At 38.9% G+C, this 14,569-nt stretch overlaps 1 protein-coding gene across 7 annotated transcripts in view; it reads right to left on the bottom strand.

The window, feature by feature from the left end:
- LOC109110540 (dmX-like protein 2) overlaps window positions 1-14,569 on the bottom strand; it is a 67,352-nt gene that overhangs the window by 16,091 nt on the left and 36,692 nt on the right. For all 7 annotated transcript variants that reach the window (XM_042743664.1, XM_042743663.1, XM_042743667.1 and 4 more), the window contains exons 13-27: window positions 12,856-12,977; window positions 12,647-12,736; window positions 12,415-12,526; window positions 12,212-12,331; window positions 11,662-11,892; window positions 8,831-10,507; window positions 6,946-7,056; window positions 5,964-6,133; window positions 4,793-4,890; window positions 4,485-4,650; window positions 3,104-3,368; window positions 2,120-2,886; window positions 1,231-1,521; window positions 941-1,132; window positions 784-860 (exon numbers count right to left, since the gene is read on the bottom strand). In XM_042743664.1, coding sequence (XP_042599598.1) covers window positions 784-860; window positions 941-1,132; window positions 1,231-1,521; window positions 2,120-2,886; window positions 3,104-3,368; window positions 4,485-4,650; window positions 4,793-4,890; window positions 5,964-6,133; window positions 6,946-7,056; window positions 8,831-10,507; window positions 11,662-11,892; window positions 12,212-12,331; window positions 12,415-12,526; window positions 12,647-12,736; window positions 12,856-12,977 — 4,489 coding nt within the window. The remainder of the gene's footprint in view (window positions 1-783; window positions 861-940; window positions 1,133-1,230; window positions 1,522-2,119; window positions 2,887-3,103; window positions 3,369-4,484; window positions 4,651-4,792; window positions 4,891-5,963; window positions 6,134-6,945; window positions 7,057-8,830; window positions 10,508-11,661; window positions 11,893-12,211; window positions 12,332-12,414; window positions 12,527-12,646; window positions 12,737-12,855; window positions 12,978-14,569) is intronic.

The following is a 14,569-nucleotide window of genomic DNA, read 5'->3' as shown; positions in this document are numbered from 1 at the left end:
TGATTCAAGGACATTTTAAATCCATGTAATTTTAATATTTGGCCACATGCACACTCAGAGCGAGGGTTTGAATCGCTGTGTACAACAAATCGCATACTTATAAATATGCTGATGAATTCTCCTGTGTTGGCATAGGTTTATAAATGATTTACATTACAAATCTAGTGAGATAACAGGTTTTCCTAGATGAATGTTAAGCAACACAAACTCACAGTATATGCAGAGGAAGAGTTTGTGCTGAGCAGCTGAGATGGAGACGCACTCCACGCTTGTAAACGATAACAGTGCAACACAAAACGCATCAGACTTTATATGCGTTCCCAAATTAAACCCAAATAAACAGCACATGCAATAAAAGACCAAACAATATAATGCAAGCACTATCAAAAGTTTTACCACAAACACAGCTTATACTAATATCGCGAGACCGCTTTTCACCTCAAGGAGTAATATCGTGAAATCTCGTGAACTGCTAAAAGCCCGGCGAAAACGGCTCTGTATTTATATCAGATGCCCTGCATTGTTAATTTTGGGCAAAAAGATTGTTAATTTTGCGTAAAAAGATAGAGGGAAAAAAATAACACTTATTTCATATATACTGCCCTTTAAAAATCCAAGTACTTTTCAAGTACCTTCTCAAAAATATGTCTGTTTTCAAAGGTTTCCAGGACTTAAATTTCAACAAGTCAAATTCAAGTACTTCAAGCACTTTAAGCATCTTGTACGTACCCTGATTTTAAGGTGACCAATCAGTGTAATTTATCAGTTGGGGGATGTTTGTACCTGTAGCTGTGGCTGTCACATAGCGACTGGTAGATACAGGCTGATAGAGAAGCAGCGAGTGTGTGTAAAGCATTCACCTGAAATACACATGCACATATTAGCAGAAGCATACACACACAGAGTCTTTATACAATCTTTCTATTAGTGAGGGAGTCACCCGGTCATCCAGTATGTCTGGGTGTGGTGGAGCCTCCATCTGGACAATGGTGTAGAGGATATCATGTATGTGGTTTCTGAGATGCAGGACAGGGTTGGCGATGACAGTCTTGGTGGGGGCGATGCTGGCTGACAGCAGAGGCAGAGTGGTGGGGAGGGGGAGTGGCGACTGAAGCTGCTTCACTGTCATTTCCTGAGGACACCCAACCAACAAATAACATGAGAACACACTCTACAAACCAACCACAATATAAATCAATCAACATGTTGAACCATCATGTGAGGACACACTTGCTGAGATTCCTGCAGCAGGAAGAGTAGCTCCATCCTGACAGACGTCACTCCTCCACCCTTGGCTCCGTGTAGACTGCAGTAACTGAGGAAGACTCTGAGCAGAGCCTGATTCTCTCTCAGCCAGGCTTTCCTCCTCTCTGCATGCAGCTGCTTGGCCTGCAAACGCCGTCGCTCCATCTGATGACGTTCATACGCACCTGCTTCACCCCGGATTTGTGAGTCTTCCAGGTCCAGAGATCCATCTTCACCCCACTTCTCCAGCTGACCTGCAGCTGCTTTTCCTTCAAACTGACATATCAGAATATATTAAATGTTTATTAAGTATTGAAAAATATGTTGTTGGAAATATAAAATTAATCAACAACCTGCATTTTGCAATCATTTTAATGTACTTCTAAGCAATTCAGTATCCTAGACTTTCGTTACACTAACACTAAGATTTTAATTGTGTCTCAGAGTTAAACTTTAGCAGTTCAATTTATTCTAATGATTCAGTTCTTTTGAACTGTCCATTTAAATCGAATCGCTCACAACATAATTCTCTGTATGGTATTTTACATTCTTTAAATGTATGAAACATCATTCACAAAATATCATTTATATATATATATATATATATATATATATATATATATATATATATGTATGAAACATCATTCACAAAAAGATCTAACATTAATTTAGAAAATATACAATGTGACTTTTCATTCCTTGTATATTTTTAATATTAAGATACACTACTCATTGATCACTGACAATATCAAGATAGACCATCTCGTGGGATATAGTGGTTCTTTTCTGAAAATTGTTTTTTTTGGGTATATCAAAATCCAAATCATGGTTCATTCTGAGATTGAAATCTTGCAATGAGATGGTGAGCACCAACCTTATAGTTGCAGATGTGGTGCGTGGCCTCGATTTCTTTCTCCAGCCAGTTGTAGAGCTGAAATCGTAGCTTGCCACCATCCACCTCATATCCTGTTGCCAGCGTCCGCAGCTCCGTCATGAGGATCTTCAAACAGGCTCGGAACTTCAGCTGTTCGGCGATCACGTCCACCCCAGACTCGCCCGTTGAGTCTTCATGCTGCAGGGCTGCTGATTTGGATGGCTTTTTAGCCTCCTCATCCTCCACCTCCGGTTTCTTCATTGTCAGCCCACCCTCTTCATCCTCATCTTCTTCCTTATCATCACCCCAGTCCAACTGTAGACCCTCATCTTCAATTTTAACCATCGGTTGACTCCAGTCCAGTATGGTGGAGGAGTCTGCTCCCAAGGCCTGGCTGGGGACGGCAGGAGCTCCCCAGTCGAGATCTGAAGCCTTTCCTCCATTCTCCTGGGGCTGGGCACCACTGACGTTGGCCACAGAAGAGCCCTTACTCAGAGAAGATGCTTTCTTAGTGACTTTAGGGATTTTGGATAAGACCTCAAGGGCCAGGAGTGGGCAGCCCACCTTAAAGTGAGCGTTAGCGGTGGTGAAGAAGAGTTTCCGCTCTATAAGGTTTATTTCGTCTGCGCTGTTGCGTTCTGATGTTAGACCAGCTGCAACCGAAGATGCTTCGGGCTTGGCAAAATGCCGTCGAATAATCAGAGGGTGTGCACGCAAGTAGTTATAGAAACTAAAGACGACAGGATTACACGATTTCACCAGAACATCTGAAAAAAAAAAAAAAAAAAAAAGTTCTGTATCAAACACTGTTGTTAAAATAATTTGTTACAAATTTACTCAGTAGTTGAAAGGTGTTACATTACTAGTTGTCTTTCCTAAGCGGTGCATGTTGCGATTATTATTATTATTAACATTTTAAGTATTTATCATAATGCCATTTTATTAAAGCAGTCAATCAGCTGCTGTAACGCAGTGACTCGTTACCAGGGTTTTCATCATCCTCTTTGTAAATCTGCTCCAGCAGTGTGTCCAGGGCTCTGGTGTAGTCCTTCATGATCCAGTACGCAATGCTTCTTAGGAACGGGTCAGGGTGCAGTTTGGTACAGGAGAACCCACTTCCATCTCTGTTGCAGCCGAGAACCTTCTCGTACAGGATACCCTGGCAGGTGGAGGAACTCTCGTAATCAGCCTCGTAAAGACGAGCGACAATCATCGCAAGCTGGATGTCCTCCATTTTCTCCAGACAAACCTATCAGAGAGACAGACCTTATTAAGAACATATACCAATCATATCAAGTTTATTTTCACTTTATTGCATTGTAAAAATTACATTAATCACAATTAGGGCTGGGTGATAAAACTTTAACGATAATTAATAACTAGTTTAAAGCCAGATGAAACAGCGCTGACAAACAGTAGAAACACTGTGTGCAACAATACAGTCAAAAATCTGCCTTTAAACTTGAAAGAAAATAATTATTGATATTGACTAATATGGAAATTTTATCTTTTTTTTTTGGCCATATCACCCATCCCTAATCACAATTAATCACCTTTTTTAACCCAAAATTCTCATTACCATAATAGGGAAAAATACTATAAAGTATATTTTTACTTTAAAACCCCACTATATAGGTGGGAATCTAAAGATAAATACCATAAAATAATAATATACATTGATAGTTAAATAATGACAGTTATTAAAAAAAAAAACACAAATATAAAAGGTTTGGATACATTACATACTAGTATATGATTGTAAAACATGAAACTAAAAAAAAAAAAAAAAATAAATAATTATATATATATATATATATATAGGCTATATTATACATTTTACCTAAAAAAAATTGATAATACGCTTAATATTCTTGCAAAATATATTCCCCCTTTTTTTTCTTTTGAATTTAGGGTAAAATATGACCATAAGTTTTTTGAGTCACAATTATGACTTTTCATTTGTCTATTTTAAAAATAAAAATAAATAGACTACAACAGAAGCAAAGCTAATTTGTTTTCCTAATATAGCACCACACATCTCATTTTAACAACATATATTGTCGTAATCTCTCACGAGTGGTGTTATCACTGTGTTTTGACTGTGTGCTGTCAGACATCCAGCCCAAGGTACACTAAAGCAGTCATACGTCCATCAGGGGAGTTTATCTGTGATGTTTTGACTAAACTGAACTGCTCAGGGCTGTTATATCACACTCCACTCTTCACAGACGACCACACGCTCTATGACGTCGCAACCAAACCTAACCAAACTAAGCAGACTCCACATCTAAGACATCAACAACACACACTTTCTATATTCTCCTGGGAATGAATTTCGGCAGAGTTAAAATAGGACAGTGCAGACCACAATGGCATCTTTCAGGGAGCCAGCAAGCAGGAAAAATGCAGCCGACTGCTCAAAGCGCTGTTTGCCCAGGAGAGAGAAGGCGTTCTTTAAAGCCGCCTTCCTCCAGCGATCCTCACTGAAGTTATGGCTGAAAAACTGGGTCATCTTCTCATTATTTTGAGACCTACACAGAAATCAATACATAAATAAACAGACGGAAATTTTAAGAAACCCACAGCATCACGGGAACAGAACACTGCATAGGAGATGCAGCTATGTGAAGGTAACACACTATCCATGAATAAGAGTCAGTAAGTTTAAAGCACCTAAAGAGACCCCAGAGAACAGCCTTCTTCTTCATGGCCAGATAGAAGAGAGCCGCATCCAGTGGATCATTATGCCTCTGAAATGCTGCTTTGGCTACCTAATGCAAAAAAAGAAGCAGAGATTTAGTTTTAATTTGTGAACTATAATATCACCACTGGCATAGTACTCAAAAGACCTGTTTACACCAAGAACGTTAACTATAAAGATAACTGTAATTATATTAGCGTCTACACTAATGGAAGGTTTGGGTATTCTAAATGCCACTTTAAATGCTCAAGCTTTTTAAAAGCAGGATGGACTGTGTTTGGTTGTCAGTGTTTTTAGCATTCATCAGCTAGATAAAATTGATCTGAAAGTGATTCCAGCAATCATTCTGGGTTGTTATTGTTATAGCTTAGAATGATTTTTAAAATTATATTATTGTTATCGTCCTTGATGTGACCAAACAGATCTAAAATGAACTAAATAAAAAAATATTACTACTACATAATAATAATAAACAACTAAAATGAAGCAAAATTGGATGACATTTCAACTAAAATGAAAATGTAAAGAAATGCAATGAACAACTGAATTCAAGTCAACTGAAATGTAAAGTGAACTGAAATTAAATAAATCAAAGTGAACTGAAGCTAAACTTGAGGTGGAGCAGACACTGAACTGATTAGAAACTGATTAGAAACTGATTAGAAACTGAATAAAATGTAAACTAAACTTAACTGAAATTAACTGAACTGCACATAAGTAAAATTGTAATGAATTAGAAATAAATCTAATTTAATGGAGAGTGAAAGTGAAACAGAAAATTAAAAAGATCTCTAGACTTTGAATATTTTGAAGGCCGGAATCAAAATATTTAAACAGTGGTTAATGAAATTCTCCTTTGTTGTTTCTGGAAGATTTCTATTAGCCAATAATATTCCTACAATTTTATGAGCACTACTAGTTAATAGCAGTGGTTACGAACCTATTTGCTTTTATAAAAATTACATTAGAAAAAAAACATAAATTATATAAAAAAGACAGACAGAGAGAGATACACAAAATGTGTATGGTTGGGGGGCCTCCAGAAACAGGATTGGGAAGCAATGGTTTCTATAAGAATATTGATCCACAAACATCTTTTGTGTAAATAATACTATGTGTGTAAGTATGTTTGAGTGGCCTCACCTTCTCCACAATCCGCCTCAGTGTGTTAATGTTTCTGATCCACCAGCCGACACCCACCGCCCTGAGCTCAGACCACTGCGGATCTCCTCTCTGCATGGCAGGAATCAGGTTCAGCATCTCCTCCTCAGCTTCTGAATGGAACGCCCATGCAAAGTGACAAGTGGACACACCTAGACACACAAACACAGTATAAAGGCCAATTCACACCAAGACCAGAGAAATACATGAGGCTTTCACTCCTTTGTAACAACAAATGAATGCAGCACTCAGGGCAAGCAAGCAAGAAAATTAACACACACACACGTTAGGTTTCTGTGAATTGTGGGGATTATCCATAGACTTCTATTACTTTTATACGGACATTGTGCATTGACACACTTTCAGATGATTTTTTTTTTACTATTTTATTTTATTTATTTATTTTTTTGTGCAAAGGGGGAAACATTTGGTCCCCACAAAGTAGCACAAGCCCACGCACACAAACACACACACACACACACACACACACACACACACACACACACACACACACACACACACACACACACACACACACACACACACACTTCAGAATTGAAACCTGTTTGACAACAATAAACCCCAAGTTGTGTTTTTAGGGCTGTCAACATAAATGCTTTAACATGTGAGATGAAATAAATGTTTAACATATTATACAATCTCGCACTGTAACCATTTCATTCTTCACAGAGTGATTTCTAAACATTAAATCAAAATATCCCAAACTACAGTTTGTAATGCCCAAACAATATAGCAAAGTTAGCCTAATAGAGAGTAAGAATTTTTTTTTTTATTAATTTTTAACACTTTTAAATTGTATCATAAAGTTCATAAAGGTTATTTGCTCCACATCCATCTTCAATGCTGGGTCCAGGTTCCTTTACTGGTGTTGGAAATGCTTTAGCCACTGAGAGTATGAATATAGTGATGTGTGTGTATGTACAAGCAAGTGAGTGTGTGTTACCCTGATGAAGTAGCTGCATCCTGTAGAGTGGGGGCAGGGATGTCAGCAGACACGTATGTAACCTCATGGCCAGCAGGTAACGTAGGCCACACTCATCTAGAGCCTCTCCACCTGCAGAAACACATATATACTACACCATAAACCCTAGAAACTCGGTTTCATTTTAACTTCTGATTCTTTTTCCACTGCATCAGTTTCGAAAAGCATGCTCATCACTCTCAGACATATGGCTCGGTCATCAAAGAGTGTTAATGATGTTCAGAGCACACAGAATCCTGAAACATATTCAGACCACAATCTGCATCACCTTCTAATGACTCTGATCACACCTGATCCAATTAAACATTTAACAGCACATCGAGACTAATTAAAAACTTCCCTCTACTGGAAAATTGAATATTGAACTTTGAAAGTTCATCAGCAATATAATGTTAGGTGAATTAGAACTACGGTATAAACACTTGCATACTGTATGATTTATCCTACTGTCCCTGAACCTTTCTCCTTGCATTTTGGCTAGCAAGCACTGGAACATTGTGTTAAAATTTAGTACTAAAGAGACTAAATAAAAAAGATGTGATCTATAGGTAACATGGATAAAGCCTGATATGTTTAATGTTGACAATAAATAATAATACCAAGGTTATAAAAAAAAAAAAAAAAAATCATGTACTCTGCTAACCCCAGTGACATAGTGTACTAGACAGTTAGCCAATACAAGAAATTACACTCACAAGATACTCATGTTTATTCAGGGGTGCAACTGCACATTTGCTGAGATCAGTGTTGCCCCCTGTATATTCTTTTTAAAAAATATGTTTTATTTATTTGTCTCAATTTTCAATATAGGCCTATGTAAAATTCATTTATTATTCATTATTTATTATTCATTTATTTTTTTATTCATAGAGATAAAGCATGGGACGTGCAACGCTTAAGTGGAAGATTTCTGCCACCTGTTGGAACCACTTTTAAAAAATAAAACGACATAACATTCCTACTATAACCAGTAAATGGCAGAGGTGTTATTTAAAAAAAATAAAAAAAAATAATAATAATAATTAAAACATTAAAAATCAAAGTTCAGCACTTTTTTTGTACTGACGTATGAAGTAGCAACTATTTAGAATTCAAAACGATGACTTTCGGCGAAAGGTATAGTTTGCATCTCTGCACACAATCTCATCAGTTTCTCTCGAAAGTAAACAGAACGCCACTTTTACAAACATCCCACAACAATTTTATTTTCTGAGTGACAATTATCTGAGACATAATCAAAAAAAAAGAACTGATATTATGGTTAATCACTTTGTCCTCTCATGGAACAACGTTAAATTTTAAATGACTTCATGACTTAACAGTGAAAATCAAAAGATAGGTTAAGCTTACCAATCTCTTTTTGTTCACTTTAATGCATCATTCTTTTTCTCTTAGTCTTTTTCTGTTCTGTGCCCTTTCCATCTATTCATTTTGATCATGTGACTATGTCTGTGACAGTATGTCGAAGGGTGAGCTGTTGATATGTACTAATGTACTAAAGATAATAAAAGGCAATAAAAGGCAACTCATTTAAAATGCTAAACAAAGTTAAATAAAATGTTTTCTTTCCTCATTTTAACAAACAAGCTTTAGATTATTCATTACATTTTATTAAAGAATATTTTTACAGAATGATTTTGGCAAAATTAAGCATCCAGAAAAAAACAAATTGGCTCAACCATGACTTTGAGACAAGATCTATTTTGTCTGAGCAATGAGAAATGGGGGGGAAGTGTTTTTGGGAAACCTGTAAAATAGTAAATATTTTTGCAGTTCCGTTTGGTGACGCTAGTGGTGCAGAAATGACACATTTCAGTTTTAAAGTCTGCATGAGAAGTAAACTCACCAGTGTACTGTTTATCTGTGGGTCCTGCTACTTCTGCACTAGTGGTCGCCACAGTATCGGCAAGAGCCACAAGGAACATCTGCTCAAGGGGTGTGAGACCTGGCAGGCTGGAGTGCATAAGATGTGAAGACAGCACCTGTGCGTGTTCAGGGCCAAAGTACGTGGGGCCGTACTGTGATAGGTTAATCACGCGAGACTTCTTCTCTGGTTTCTCTGCAGCAAAGTTCATGAAATCGTCGGTTGTGACAGCCTGCACCTGAAACAGATCAGCATACTGATCCTCTGGTTGTTTCTGTGTCTCACGTTCTGCCCCTTTTCCAGCTTTTCCCACTTCATCTCCCATCTTGTAAGAGGTGTCCTGGTCCGCAGACAGCAGGGCATATAGCGGAAGAGGAGGTATGGAATTGATTTCTGTGTAATCTCGCCCACCATCTCGACCAGCAACAATAGTGTCTTTTGCCGTGCTACCCGTCACGCTGATGGTTCGAGATAGGTGTCTCCTGGCACCACCCTCACCTGCTTCTACGTCCCTTACCACTGCAACTTCACCAGCAATGCACTTGACCAGGTGTGCCAAAATGGCCTTGGCACGACGTACCCTTCCAAGGTCCATAAGCTCTAGAAGCTGTGTTGGATGGTACTGCGGAAGAGTGGGCGACAATGAATGGGCCGCCTCAAACAAACCACCATCTTGAATCACTGCTGGGGGGCGTAACGCATCATCAATTCCCGCACTTCCCTCGAAGACACTCTTAGATCGCGCTCTGCCCTCATTTGAAACGTACATAGTGCGACCTCCAACGCCATCTGGGGATGAGATGTTGTTGTCGTCAGAGTCGCCCGGTTTCTCATCCTGCCTCCACTGTGCATAAACATGCATCTCACAATCCATGCCCACCACCAGGATGCCGTCACGCACCCAGGATAGGGACACCGGCAGGGATGGGGTACCGTCCACGGAAGAGACAAGGTTTACGGACCTCAGCAGCACCCAACGAGAGCGAATTCCCTGCTTTATACTGCCCCCTAGAGGCAGGGTGACTGCCATGCCATCCTTCACTGATGTCTGCTCTGTGACAACCCCTGAGATGCGTCCATACATAAGGATGTTGGATCCAACCCCGACCGTCAGGATGTGCGACCCATCTTCTTTAGACAGCCAGTCTAGGTGCACAAAGTGTTTGACATTGGGGCTGTCTTTGGTTATAAACAAATCTGACTTGCTATAGACAAACAAATTGCTATCAACACTAACACGTGGATCTAGCGTTTTCACAGGTTTGCTAAAATCATCAAGGTGAATCGTCTGCTCCAGGACCCACTCTGAGCCACCTGTCGACTCACACTCGTAGATCGATACAAGCATGGAGAAGTCCTGAAGCATGCCACCTTCGTTCTCAGGCAGAATCTGTTTGAACGACACAGCAAGTCTTCCAGTGTAGGAGCAGCTTACGGCAACGGGTCGACCTGCAACACTCACAGAACTGTCGTTGTCCTCTTCCTCTTTCAAGAGTCTCCAGTGCTCCCACCGATATAAACGTGTCTCTTTGAGGTGTGGCACTGATAAATCCATATCCACCCTACAGTGCCAGAACCTGACGCGTCCATCAGAACAGTTGGTCACAATCAAGTATGGAGCCAAACACACAGGGTAGATAGATGAGGAGCTCAAGTGACCTTTGAAAAGAACACCCAATATTTATATATACATACATATACATATAACATTTTTTTGTAAAATAGCACAGCTTTGCATATACTATATATATATATATATATATATATATATATATATAGTTTAGTCTAGTATTTCAGTCTGGAGATTAAACAAAAAAAATGTACTAACAAATGGTGACTCAATTGACAAGGTGTCTATAGAGGGTTGCTACAATGACACATGCTTTTATTCTAGATAAGGGTTTCACTTTACTTTAATAACCCCCATATTATCATACACTTGTGAGTTTGGTATTTCTACAATGACATTGGTAAACTAAAATCTTGGTGCACAGTAGTTTGTAGTAGTGCATCGCGAATATCAGGAAGATTTTATTAACAGCCCAATGACCCAAGTATAACCACACAGAACTGATCTTATGTTATTTATCTTAAACTAGAAATCGTCAGCTGCATAGCTGCATAGCTGGAGGGACAGAAAGTTCTCAGATTTCATCCAAAATAACACCATAGTTCATCTTTGGAACACAAATTAAGATATTTTTGATGAAATCTGAGAGCTTTCTGGCCCTGCATAGATAGCAACGCAACTGGCACATTTTTGGGCCCAGAAAGGTAGTAGGGACATTGTTAAAATATGTTCACTAGAGTATCACAGTGCATGTGTGTACATTCCTCTGCTTGCAAAGAAGGTCCAGCTCATCTGGGCTCTACGTCAGCACGCTGGCTCTTGCGCCAGCAGCACCACACATGCATCATGGTACTCTTGTGAACGTGAGTCGAAGATTGACACAGAAGAAAAGAAATAGTTGAATAAAGTTTTTTTTGCACAAAAAAAAGTATTCTCATAGCTTCATAAAATTCAAGTTGAACCACTGAGGTCACATGGACCATTTTAACAATTTCTGGACCTTGAATTAGTTACTTCCCTTTCTATCCATGAACAAAAAGATCTTCTATTACAACAATAAAAATATCTTAATTTGTTTTCCGAATGGGTTTAGAATGACATGAGGGTGAATAATTTATGACAGAATTTTCATTTTTGGGTGAACTATCCCTTTAAAAGCTAGCATGTATAGCTTATATTAATGCTATAATGCAATTAATGGGGCAATTCTAGTCTGTAACAATGCATGCATAAATGATCATACCGGCAGAGGGTGTGGCTCTGATTAGCTCCACCCCTGGTGGAAGGTCTAACCGCTGACTGTAGACCAGTTTAGAGCTCAGGATGAGTTTGCTGGCTGACTGCAGGTTGGCGGAAGAGGAGGAGCGAGGCAGTGGACTATGACCTGGAGTGGTGTCAGGAGATGAGTCACCATAGTTCTGATTCAAAGGAACTGTCAGCTGGTTCTGGAACACGTGCTCATTTATTGGCTCTTCTGCAAGGATTAGAAAGCCAGTAAAATGTAACAGTAATCAATCATGACACTAATTATATTAAATTCATCTCAGACAGAGACAGAGAGAGACAGAAACAGATATCAACAGAAAGATATAGACAGTACAATACACAGTGCAGCCCAATGGGTAAATTAGGGCATCATTTCCTTCTAAATTATTTCCATCTCTGAAAAAAAAAAAATTAGTCATTAGAGGAAGTATCAGCTTTCCATTCATGAGACTCCCCTCACAATTTCCTCTCATAAGCTGTCTGCTGACAGCTGTTATCATTTCACAAATAACGCACATCATACACACCCACACACGCCTGCACAGAGCGCAGATGAAGATGCCACATCTGTAACACTGAGTTCCGATTTGCATCCTTCTCGATCACCACCAGGAAGAACTTTTCTGAGAAAGGAGGGGGCTGGTACTCTAGAAACAAAGACAAAAAAATTTTTTAATGTTCTGTAAAATTGTCTTAAACCATACTTCTAAGGAAAGAAGGTTTTTTTTACCTTGCCCAGAGGGAACACTGGTAATGTTGAAATCTGGAATGTCTTCATGTGGTTTGTAACCTAAAATAAAATCCTCCTGGAATACGTGAAGCAGCTGTGTGTTTGAGCCACACTGAAAGACACAAACATACAGTACATGCAGAATTATACACAGCATATAATTTATAATTTTTTTGAATTGCAACAATGTTAATCAAACACAAACTTGCATGTGTACACAAACAGAACCCACCTGGTTAGTAATGACATCCAGCTCTATGATGCAGCCGGGCCGGGCAGTGGACTGCTGACTCACAATGTTGAATACTTCACCCACCAGTTTCTGAACATAAAAGCAACAATCAGAGATCAACAATCAGGTCAACTCTACTGACATTTACCATTTGTTAATTGGCAGATAAAGACATTATTTTTATCAAATCTACTCTGAAAAGCTCTTACAGAGGTCTCTGGGTCGGAGAGTTCATCCAGCAATTTGCGGGCATCCACCACAGCCTGATACAGACGCAGGTTTTTACCATCAGATGCCACAAAGCACGCACTTGCTGAGTTACAGTACGTTCCTGACACAAACACAAAACATTTTTAAGAAGCCAGACATAGTAATTACTTAAAGACGACCTCTTTTTATATCATGTAATATAAGTCTCAGGTGTCCCCAGATTGTGTCTGTGAAGTTTCAGCTCAAAATACCCCACAGATAATTTATATCATTTTGAAAATGTCTATTTTGAGTGGAAGCAGAAACACGCTTTCATACATGTATCTTTAAATGCAAATGAGCTACTGTTCCCTTCCCCCTTTTTCAGAATAGGGCTGTGCTTTTGATATTCAGTTTTCTGAGCGCACAAATCCGAAGCACGTGGCTATCACAGGGCATATGAGTACTATGGATGGGTCACGATTAGTTGATTTAATTACTGAATATCGAAGTTGTGTGATTGTCTAAAAAAATATCCCCATGATTTCAGTGCTGATGAGGTGGCGACACGTTCATGTAGGCAGAGGGTGGTACTGCCAATAACTCACCTAAATGCTATAAAAGACAACAGTAGAAAATGCTGTCTACACGCACACTGTAGACTTTGCATGGCATATAACTATTACGGTAACTTGGTTCTGTGCAGACCACAAACACCACCGACTGGGTTAGAGGTGTGTTGAATCTGTATTGGGGAAGGGACGAAAAATGAAAAACGCATTCTACGGAGCCACTAAAGGGACATGGCTGCTAGAGGTAGCTTGTTACATTATAGTACGTAAAATTTTGCTTACCGATTGTTTTAACCCATAAACAGAGTAAGGAGAGATGACTGATAGGATGATGGCGAATGATTAGCAAATTCTGAGCAACACTGACAAACATGTTAATCTTGTAAAATGTGTGGTAACAAAGTACTGCCGCTCCGTAGTATACACAGAGCATGTGTGATTGTGAATCTAGAAAGTGAAAGTAAAAAGCAAGCACGTATTAAAAAGAAATCTAAATAAATATATTCCTCCCACATATAACTTATTAACTAAATTTATTCCATCCATTTCTTCAAATGGAAATGTCCTAGCCTTATGAGCAGTTGATTTATGCTAATTGTCAGACTGTTATGCTAACAAGTGCCGTCATTCGGTTATGTTTATCATAATAATATGTTTCAGCATGTTACAATCGGTATATGGCTTGAGTTAAAGGGTTAGTTCACCCCAAAATTAAAATTCTGTCATTAATTACTCACCCTCATGTCATTCAAAACCTGTAAGACCTTCGTTCATCTTTGGAACACAGATTAAGATACTTTTGATGGAATCCTAGAGCTTTCTGACCATGCATAGACAGCAATGCAACTGAAATGTTCCCAGACACAGAAACGTTGCAAGGAAATTGGTAAAACAGTCCATGTGACATAAGTGGCATGACTTAAATTTTGTGAAGCTCTGAGAATACTTTTGTTCGCAAAGAAAACAAAACGACAATTTTATTCAACAATTCTTCTCCCCCTACTGTCTTCTGCCATTTTGGAGAGTATCACAATGCATAAGCATGCTTTACCCTAAGTGTAAACAACGCTGATTATGCAGACTACGTTCATGGACGCGCTTTCCCCCCTAACGTAAACAACGCTGATTACATTCTTGGGTACTCTCCAAAATGGCGGAAGAC

The sequence above is a fragment of the Cyprinus carpio genome, chromosome B18 (assembly GCF_018340385.1).
Source record: "Cyprinus carpio isolate SPL01 chromosome B18, ASM1834038v1, whole genome shotgun sequence".
Lineage (NCBI taxonomy): Eukaryota > Metazoa > Chordata > Actinopteri > Cypriniformes > Cyprinidae > Cyprinus > Cyprinus carpio.
Note: the sequence above shows the minus strand (reverse complement) of the source record. Positions and strands in the feature narration are given on the sequence as shown.